This window comes from Osmerus mordax, chromosome 13 (genome assembly GCF_038355195.1).
Source record: "Osmerus mordax isolate fOsmMor3 chromosome 13, fOsmMor3.pri, whole genome shotgun sequence".
Classification (NCBI taxonomy): domain Eukaryota; kingdom Metazoa; phylum Chordata; class Actinopteri; order Osmeriformes; family Osmeridae; genus Osmerus; species Osmerus mordax.
The window spans coordinates 5,470,672-5,481,297 of NC_090062.1; the positions used below are offsets into that span (position 1 = coordinate 5,470,672).

The following is a 10,626-nucleotide window of genomic DNA, read 5'->3' on the forward strand; positions in this document are numbered from 1 at the left end:
TCTGTTCTCTCAAAGAAGGCGCAAAATACTCGCGCCAGCTCAGATTGAGCTGACAAGCTTCACTGCAAGAGATCTGCTAGCCGCTAAAGGCCACTAAACGACTCGAAAATAAATCATATAACTTTCATCCAAATAATTTTTGCACGCGTTAAATTATAAAAGAAGATCCATAACATTCTGAGTGGAGTGGAGTCTTTTGGGTGAGTTGGAGAGAATGGAATTGGATGGGTTATCAACTTATCAAGTTATATTGCAAGCATGTTGCTACTATTTTTACAACTTTGTCTTTGGTCATTTTTTCCGGTTTGTCGAATTAAATTGATTCCAGTTTTCATATATGCAGTTTGTTGGATGCTTGATAGTCTGAAATGGAAATGAAAATTAACAAATGGTTCGGCCATGTTCTCACCGGCCAGTTCTCCTACTGAAGTAGGCTATGGTAGTTAAGACATTTCATTTGTATATCAGAATCGCAATTTTACCACTGAGTGCAAAGGATGTTTGATTTCATCCTTGCTACGTGCATGATCTTAAACAAGTTATTTGCACATTTCTCATGGTTTGTCGTCCTTTAACATTGTGTTCCACTTCCCCGCGCCCAGAGCAGAGGCTGGCTTTGTCAGACAAGAGACAACTTGTGTGGGGGTTGGGAGTGTGTGTGTGTGTTATAAACAAATTAAGTGAAAAATACGCATAACATATATCTCTTGTCTACAGACTTACTCTTAATCCCAGTGACACACTTGGGGATATAATGCCAGGAAAGAGGTACGTTTCATGTGGGCACGATATGGATCTAATTTGAGATATCAGTGGAGGGGTGGAACAAGTTAGTTAGCTACTGTAGCTAGCTACTCGCTTAAGTTGGTTTACTGATTGCTAACTAGCATGTATAGCTAAGTTAGCGTTAGCCATCTAGCTACCTAACTAATGATATTGTTGGCTGAGAACTCATCTTATCACAAGAATGTCGGACAGAATGTAAAGTTGGTCACGTGTTATTAATGTACGTTTGCAGACAAGAAACGGAATCCCGGTTAATCGCAGAGGTGCCTAAAGAAAATGAAGTACGTTCGAGGAAGAGAAAGGCAGATGTTGCTGTTGTAAGTTAATGCCCGCTAACAGGCCAATACTAATAGCCTCTGTAATGAGTTGATATGCTAGAGAGAGGCCCGTCTTGTTGATGTCAATTACACTAACCTCCCTCTTTTTGTTCAATTCACAGTATCTGCAAGACCCTGACGAGGAGGTTGCAGAGATGTCTATGAAGAAACATCGTGAATCTGAGGTAACTTAACCAGGATTGTTAACTAGGCTGTCTAATGTAATTTTGAGTAAGCCACCAAACCGTACAGTCATGTAAAGTAGTTGTCAGTGATACTTAAGTCAGTGTTACTCACTTCACCCTTCCTTGTGTAAACCATGATGGTGGCATTGTTGCATTCCACTGGGAGTGCACCAACATTTCCAGACCACAAAGCAGTTTTTTCAGTTTTTCTTATCCCACTCATGCAGGTATACTGGAGTTCGGAGGCGTGTCATACAAGTCCCCACAGGTGTATACCCACACCCGACATGGAAGTTGATCGACGGGTCTCCCTGTGCAAAGCAGGACTGGCCCAGTACACATTCAGCAACATCTGTGTCACCCCCGTCCGGTCCTCCCCACTCCCAGTCCTGTGGTGCGTAACTTCTAATCCACTCCTAAAGAAAGTGAATCTGTCGTAGTCACTTTCCTTAATACTTGACCCCCTCATCTCAGTGACCGCATTCTGTTTGGGGAATCTGGTGTGTAAGTGAATGTCCTGTCTTCTCTGCTCTCCACCCAGTTGGGCGAGTAAGGATGTGGTGTGGAACAACATGCTGGAGAAGGACCGGAGCTACATGAGAGACATGCACGTCATGGACAAACATCCCCACCTTCAGCCCAAGATGAGGGCTATTCTCCTTGACTGGCTTATGGAGGCGAGTACCCAGACATAGACATACTCAAACTGGATGTGTTCATCTCTGACTCTCTCCAACACACATTCTGTCAAACATGGCATTGTCCACAACATTGACTACGTCTTAAGAAAAACAAAAAAAACAATTGAGGCACTCCCTACAGTCGATGAGTTGACTGCAGTTTTGCTGTAGGTCAGCTTGTTTGCATCCCCACATATTGGCTTAATTCAATGGTGAAATATGTCAGCTGATGGGTATCAGCCAGGCCTAAAAAAAGCACAAGTGATTAGACTTGCTAGTTTCCAAATTAGTTCCCAGCCTGCCATGACCAACCCCCTTCACCCTTTCCCCAAAACTTGGCCTGTCAAGGAGATCTTCTGTCGAGCATATTGTGTGTTCCCTGCTTGTGAACTGATGTTGACGGTGTCCCTCTCCCCTCTGCTCCAGGTTTGCGAGGTGTACAAGCTCCACAGGGAGACTTACCACCTGGCCCAGGACTACTTTGACCGCTTCATGGCCACACAGACCAACGTGTTCAAGTCCACCCTCCAGCTCATAGGCATCACCTGTCTGTTCATCGCTGCCAAAGTGGAGGTACGTCAGCCCCTACCCCCCTCACGACAAGACGGACAGTTCATCTGATGTCTTTTCGATACAAGTTACATGTCGGTTTCCTCCCCCTCAGGAAATGTATCCTCCAAAGATTCACCAGTTTGCCTATGTGACAGATGAGGCGTGTGCGGAGGATGATATTCTGAGCATGGAGCTCATCGTCATGAAGGTATTGATGCCGGGTTTCCTCATCAGAGCTGTTGTCCTGGTAACCCTAACCCTGTGAGACCCTCACTGGGTGTGGCTCCAGGGTCATCTCTGGTCAATATGCATGATGCAAGCCACATTAGATTCACCAGCCTCAACCACTTCTTTAGGTGGATGGGTGACCAAACTTAGCCCGTGACTCGGTGCATTCACACCATGTCAATGGCAGATGGTGGCTTCCTGTTGATCGTGTGTCGTTTTCCCTCTCAGGAGCTGAACTGGGGTCTGAGCCCACAGACTCCCATCTCCTGGCTGAATGTCTACATGCAGGTGGCGTACCTGAAGAGGCAGGATGAGCTGCTGCTACCCCAGTACCCTCAGGCCATGTTCACACAGATTGCAGAGGTATACACACACGCTCCATGGTATCCCACCCTAGCACACACTCTTCACCTGGGGCATGTTCAGTAGAGGCAAGCCCTAGCGTGTTATTGCAGCTCTACGTGTAGCCTTGCATCTCCAGTGTCATATCTGACGTAGAGGGTCCTAGTATTCAGTAACCTTTTCACAATACTCCGAGACGATTACATCCTACTCTTTCTCCCCTGGGACAAAAGACGGGGCGGCGAGTTGTGAGGGTCTCGGGTATCCTGTTTGTCAGTGTAGCCTCTAGTCAGAGCTCTTGAACGACAAACACGTGGCAAAAAGAAGCACTTAGCAGTTCTAGATCACTGGGGCACTTCTCCCTAGATTATTCTATTTAATATTGTGTGTGTGTGTGTGTTAACATGAAACTCATGCGTTCCGACTTCTGTCCCTCTCTCTCCAGCTGCTGGACCTGTGTATGCTGGATGTGAGGTGTCTGGAGTTTTCTAACGGAGTCCTGGCGGCCTCGGCCCTCTTCCATTTCTCCTCGTTGGAGCTCGTGGAGAACGTCTCGGGTAGGTCTCCACCGGACACTCGGCACCGATATGAGCCTAGAAGTGTCCTCCAGCCCAAGTCATACACAGACCACCTTCCAACCACAGCTGCAGGCTTCCACCTTCTGAAATGGATGGATGTTATAGATGTTCTGAAACGCATCTATAAACCTGACTCGGCAGAACTTCCTAGTCTTTAGAGTCGAGACCACAACCTTGTGCTGTAACTCGCCTGTTTCTGTGTGCAGGTCTGAAGCGCTCCGAGGTGGAGGGGTGTGTGAGGTGGATGGTGCCCTTCGCCATGGCTCTGAGGCAGGGGGGCAGCGCCACCATGAAGACCTTTCAAGGGATCCTTGCTGACGACATGCACAACATCCAGACACACGTAGACTACATGCAGTGGCTGGTCAGTTCCTCTTCCTGTCTTGGGGCCTGCCAGCGCTGTCCAAATGGCATCCCTGTGCAGGATTTGACAGTGCATGCGTTCTTCCTCTGTGCTTTGTGCCTCGTGTACTGATTCTTCCTCTGTGGTTGTGTCTGCAGGACAAGGCCTACTCTTACCAGGAAGTGGACATGCAGTGCAATGGGAGTGTCCCGGTGCCCTCCGGGGTTCTGACCCCACCCCTCAGCAGTGAGAAGATGGAGGACTGCCTCCGCATGGAAGCCTCCGTTCCTCCCAAGATCAGAGCCATGATGAGCTTCCCAGCCCCTCACCCCATCTCGCAGGAGGGGAAACTGAACTGACCTGAGATCAGCCAGTATTAAGGGTGCAGCTGCACCCTACCCGGAGAGGCCTCAACCTGTTCTGGTTGGACGGACACAGGAAGAGGAGGGTGCTAAATTGGCTTTGACCATGACCTGTTAATGCTTTGGGGAATTAAGGAAATGAATGAATGAACAAGTGAGGTCCCGTCTGAATGAGTGAATGAATGAAGGAATGTTTTTACGCTGACGTGTGCTATAAAGGAGGGACCACCTACCCCAAAAATCCTAGAGCTGCCATTGGCTCGGAGTGCTGCTAATCAAGGTGGGCATGGATTAACAGAGGAAACTTTGACGTGTGTGTGTGTGTTTGTGGCTCTGTCTCGCCATTTTATAAACTAGACCACTGCCATAATTTGGTTTTGGGACCAGTACCCTAGCTACCGTGATGGACAATGTGGGGACAGGCAGCTTCAGAAGCTACAGTATGGATATATTTAAGATTTTAATGCAATTATTTTTCCCCATCCTGAGGTTGAAATGAATTGATTTTTTTTTTTCTCCAAAATGTCAGATTTTATTTGTGTGTGTGTTTATGCAATGAGATGCTGCTACTTCATATGATATTTTTCAATAAAGCCGCTGTCTCGGGACAGTTTTATGTTGTACCTCCTGCTTTCAATGAGTGTTCATCCAAATGAATGTAGATACACAGATTCTTTTCTCAGCCCAGGAAGCTTAGTCTCTGTCGGTGGACTATTGCCAGACATGCCTTGGGTAGTCAGGGGTCAGTAGAACTGAAAGTGATCTGGTTTGGTCAAAATCAAAATGGAGCCAACACGTCTCCCTCCTAACCCCCTTTTAGCTCTGAGCACAACTTCGCACTGGTATCTACAGCACAAGAAGTGCTTCAGCATACAAATGTCCATGAACCATTAAGGGACAATTTACATACGGATCAAGTTAACCTGGAATCCATGACTCAGGGTTTTCTCCAGTTTAGAATGCAACATGTCCTTGAGCAGGAAGCCAGGTTGAGTGAAAGTCCCTGCACCACTAGATGTCAGTAGGGCGCTTCCTTCCTCTGTCCCAGATAAAGCTGGAGATACCGGTTAGCCTCTCTTCAGTCTCCTCCACAGCACAAAGTTGTTGACGTCTGTTGTTTATGGTTGCTGCTAACCAGGCTATTCCCATCAGACATACTAGTTCATGTAAACAAGTTGGTACAGTGTGTATGTATGCTTTGATGTCACTGACTTAGTTTTCTCGTCTTAGTCTTCAATATTTCATCAACTTTATTCATAATGGTGGTAGAAAGCAATGGGAGATCTAAAATCAAATGTGTGTGTGTGTGTGGGTCCATGGCGCCTTGGCTACTTGACAGCTAGTCATGCTTTATGGTTCTCTCAGCATGACCCCCAATGGATAATTCAGCCGTGCACCATGCTTTAAAGTAGTCTGGTTGTCTGTTATGTTGTAGCTGTTGCATCATTGAGATAGGTCAGACAACAGAGAACGGGAGTGGGACTGGAACAGGATGGTCCTGAGGGACAGTGTAGACATGTCATGTTTGTCAGGCTAACAACAGTTGCAAAGGGACTGCTTCTTCACAGAGCCTGTTCTGTTCTCATACCTGTTACCCTCTTGTGGCCATTTGGGTGAACTGGAAGGTCAGTATCCTCTGTCAGTATCCTCTGTCCCAGTTCATTTACTGTAGAAAGTTTATACAAACAATTGGTTTAATCTGTGTCCTATTATCGTATAACCACATTAGTAGGCTAATGTCACTCATAAGTTGTTGAAGAATTTGTTGGACATGCCATAACAACAAACCCTAACAAAAGAAAAACAGGACACACGACTGAACCTCAACTTAAGGTAGAAGAGCTGAAGTAGTGTGAGTCATGTGTAAATAAATAAAATATCTATATTTTACTGGTTCTATGGAGCCCATAACCATGCCCATACAAGGTCTTTTATGTGAATACCACAATGCGGATTTGATTAAATGGCAGTCTAAATCTGTAAGCAGACAGTACTATGTATAATGAAACATGTGGGGATTAGTCTTATTTAAAGAGGCAAAAAACACAATGGCACTCTGTTCCTTTAAGTCTTTATGTGTTTTATCTTCTTTCAGAGGCAGTGTGTGTCGAACACGAGGGCTGGCTTCCTGTCGATTTCGTTCCACATATCCCCGGTTCCTTTTCCATTGTAATTCCTTTAATTAAAGTGATTTTATTCACCGGCACACAGCTGGCATCGGCTATTTTCCATTAGGCATCTGAGTGGCCGCCCCGCCAGTGGGAGGACCCGAGCTAGGGACGCTTCCTGGGGAGCACACAATACTATTTTCATCTCCCAGCTGAGTTTGTTGTGTGTTTTGAATTTATTAATCATTGATTTTAATGCGCGCGTCTTGACAGTGGCAGCTCCCTGCGCATTAATTAATTCCAGCGTCTCTGCTTTACAAAATGGCATTTAGAAACAATGAGAGGTCGGCCTGCATTTCCTCTGACCTATAAAGGGAGGCTTGAATGCAAAATGTCAAAATTTGCTTTTATTTGTTCTTCAGTAAGGGGCAGATTTATTGACGCTATTGCGTTTGATGGGGGAGATAGAAATATGGTTATTTTAGGTCCATTGAAATTTTAAGTGTAAATACAGTTCTCTCATCTTTAATATTCAAACAAGCCTTTTGGTAGGTCATGAAATACAATAAGTGTCTCTTTTGTTCACTGTGTTTCCTGCACCTGCTTTGCATATGGTGTCTGTCAGTAGCTGAAAGCAACGTACTCTCAAAGGAAATGTGGGTCTTAAGTTGGGAATAAAGAGACACAGTACCACCAACAATAGGTAGTGTCTGTTTATCCTTTCAAGTCTTCAACAACTATGCTCAAAGATGCCTTCGATGTATTCCAGGATGAGAAAATAACCAAAGATTAGATCTCACACGAGGCATATTGTACAAAATGTGAAAAGTGTCTGGATTTGAATGAATTTATTTGGGGGTATAGGCCTGTATTTTATTTATTAAAGAGAACTAAACTATTCATCCATTTAAATGAGTGACTGGCCTGTGTGTTTGCAAAGATAAAAGCATCTTATAATCCTTATTGACACATGGGGGAGTGTGGAGGCAGCTCTTCCTAAGTCCCAGGCCTGCCCTGCCCCATGGTAGGCCCTGATCCCCATTCAGGGAGCCTTCCTTAATGCTAAAGATTTCCTGACAGATTGCTTTCAACAGATTGATTAGCACATGTTGTTTTGCAAGTGAACTTCCCGTGTGTGTTTGTGTGTGTGTGTATGTGAACGTTTTGAATTTGTGCGTGTTTGTGCGTGTGTATGTGTGAACACAAGCCCCAGAGAGAGTAGGAGACATGAAGAGCTTATCACACGCCTCAAAAAGCATTCTCAAAATTAAAAGAAGGCACACAGCCACATCAGTAACCTGAAGGCATTCACCCCCCTCCCCTCATGGGGCTTTAGCACAACAAACTAACTGTGCTGACAACTGCAGAAGATAATACATAGGACTCACCTGTGCTAAAGACGTACAGCTAAACTGGTAGCGCATGCACACACACACACACACACACACACTCACATCACACACACACCTTTCTATTCAAACCTCACACAGACGCTTCACTGCGCATCAAGTCCCTCTCACCGTAACTCAAGGTGCCAAAGGCGGTTAAATCATCCAAACTATGGCAAGGACAAGTGTTGCTTTGTTTACTTTTGTGAGAAGCTGGAAAATGCTAGGTAGGACTGGACTGGTTGGAGTATCCAATTGACAATGTAGTGTTTATTGTGGAGAGTTCTATACAACAGAGTTATGAAAATATATGAAATAAATAAATAAATCACATTTTAATATTGTTGAATCAGATCTGAAACTCTCCCCTAATGTTACTGTACTGTTATCCAGAACCCAACCTCTGGAATTTAGAAGTAGGCCTACAGCACAATGACAGTCTTTCCATGTTCCATACTGACTCAGCTTATTAGTATTCAACTGTGAAAAAAATTATATTCCTAAGACATGATACCTTCCACCCTGTCTTTGTGTAAAGTAATAGTAATCGTTCATATGCAAATGGTCTGTATTACATGTTCAATAGGACCCTTGTGAAGAGAACGATTGGTGCTTTGAAGATGGTTCCCACTGTTACCCAACCTGTGAAGCCTTAAAGCTTCCTGGCTTCTTCCCTCCTCCCCGACTGGCCCCTGGCAGAGGGGATGAGAGAGGGATGAGAGGGAGGAGAGAGAGAGGGGGATCCATCGATCAGCGGCGATCGTTCAGCTGCCGCCCTGCCTCCTGCCTCGCATTGTTTTTATCTCGTCTCTCAACCCTGTTGCCATGGCATCCTCCTCACACTGGATATGGCACTTCAACCCTTTTGCTTAATGATCTCTTGGATGATAGCCTACTTGTCAGGCATTCATGCTCTATTCAGACAGAGAGAGAGCGAGAAAGATAGAGGGAGGGGGAGAGAGAGGTAGAGGGACAGAGAGAGAAAGAGGAAGAGAAATGGAGAAAGAGAGAGAGGGAGAGGGAGGAAAATAGTGAGATTGTTGTATTCAAGAGAGCCTTGTGTCTGTAACCTTAACTGGTGCTCCACAGGAGTCCATGCTCACTTCTGAAATCAAAGTGTGCTTTTTTTCGATTAACGTTTTAAGTAATGTGTTTTTCATTTTCTTCTACACATTTCTCAGAGATGGACATAACGAGAGAGAAACCAATTTACATTCATTGAGTGTCTTTTTTGTTTTTGGGCATTACTTTAAACCATCCCACTTCTGGCACTATAGAGCTTGGTGAGGGATTACTGCTCATATAAATAGCTGCCATTGATTTGACTAAAAAGAGAATACTCTATGTCATTATGAAGGCAGAAAATCCTAATTTAGAAATCTGAACAAAAAAAGATGAGCGTTCAATTCAATTCCATAATCCTCCATTTTGCATGAAATCAGGGGTGTCGTGTTACAATACACACCGTTTTAGTCAATTCCGTGATGGAGACAAAGGTAGTGCCTGCAGACATGGTAATATAGCACAGAGTAAGGAAATGTGCTCCAGAATGTGTCATTTCATTATTTCATATCTGGCAACTCTGCGCCTTATGCACTGAGCCATGTGTGTTATGCTTTTCAGCTGTTTTATAAGACAGTTGCAATGATGGCCATGGTAAAGGCCCCATACTGAGGTCTCATATTATGGGCGGCCGATGTAGCACATCATTCATGCACTCATACTGCCCCTTTGTAACACTTTAGATATGCATCTTTAAATTACTGCATTTCTCAAAAGGAGATATAACATATGAGGATGAGTTACACATTCGGTTATGGTTAAGGTTCAGATTTGAGTTATAGAGGATAGGATTATGTAAAATGAGGTAAGGGTTAGGGTGGGGTTATGGAATAAGTAGCATTGCACTTGACATATTTTTTACCTAGCATGTGTGCAAAACCAAACCGTGTCGTTTTATCACACACCTACTTGCAAAACATGTAACAATACTCGTATTTGCTCAACATCTATTTAAAAATGCTTTGATAGGATTGGTTTTGATTTCTCAATAGCACGGGTGTGCTCAATTAATGACACTTCAACAATATACTCTTAAACCTTAAGCAAACAGTGAACAAAATACCACTTGTGACATTTTCTTACATTGGAGTCAACATTGGGTTGGCATAGTAGTCTGTCTACTAAGCAGCTAAACTGGTTTCATGTAGGCATTTCTGGGTCATGTGCCTATTCGAAACCTTTAAACGTCTGGGATCTATATGCTTAGAATCATTCCATATATAGCTGACTGTTTCTTTAATTAGTCTAATGTGTCCCCTCCCCCCTCCTGTGGATGAAATGGTCGTGTCTAATCACATGTGACTTTGGCTAGATGATGCGTGACACCGTGGCATCACATTCTGCTGTTATTTAAATATGGAAGCGGGCGACAGAGGCTAGAGACATTAGAAAGCTGTATTGATTGAGAATCCGGTTAGAGCTGTCTGCCAGCTACACTGCACTGTTCGATCACATCTGACCTATTATTCATGTGCTGAAAGAAAGAGAGAAAGAAAGAAAGAATGAGAGATAGAGAGTGGGGGGTGGAGGAGGGTCGAGAGATGGAAAGATACAGAGGGAGGGAGAGAGAGAGAGAGAGAGAGGGGGGGGGAGATGGAGAGGGAGAGATGAAAAGAGAGAAATAGAGAGAGAGAGAGATGAGTTTGATCATAATTGGGGATGGAGAAAGTTGCTGTGTTTTGTCTTGTTAGGATT

General features: G+C 44.5%; 1 protein-coding gene across 1 annotated transcript; it reads left to right on the top strand.

Annotated features, from left to right (window-relative positions):
* The first annotated feature begins 57 nt into the window (after positions 1-57).
* On the top strand, positions 58-4,996 carry ccne1 (cyclin E1). Its single transcript, XM_067249109.1, has 12 exons — positions 58-200; positions 718-768; positions 1,019-1,103; positions 1,226-1,288; positions 1,516-1,682; positions 1,830-1,965; positions 2,395-2,541; positions 2,633-2,728; positions 2,977-3,111; positions 3,536-3,647; positions 3,875-4,032; positions 4,170-4,996. Exons 2-12 carry the CDS (start codon positions 755-757, stop codon positions 4,368-4,370), a joined length of 1,314 nt encoding a protein of 437 aa, XP_067105210.1. The 5' UTR covers positions 58-200; positions 718-754; the 3' UTR covers positions 4,371-4,996.
* The last annotated feature ends 5,630 nt before the right edge of the window (positions 4,997-10,626 follow it).

Excerpts from the sequence above, each read along its gene's own strand:
- ccne1 (XM_067249109.1), top strand. Across the intron at positions 1,289-1,515 it reads AGAAACATCGTGAATCTGAG|GTATACTGGAGTTCGGAGGC; the intron begins GTAACTTAACCA and ends CCACTCATGCAG. Across the intron at positions 1,966-2,394 it reads TCCTTGACTGGCTTATGGAG|GTTTGCGAGGTGTACAAGCT; the intron begins GCGAGTACCCAG and ends CCTCTGCTCCAG.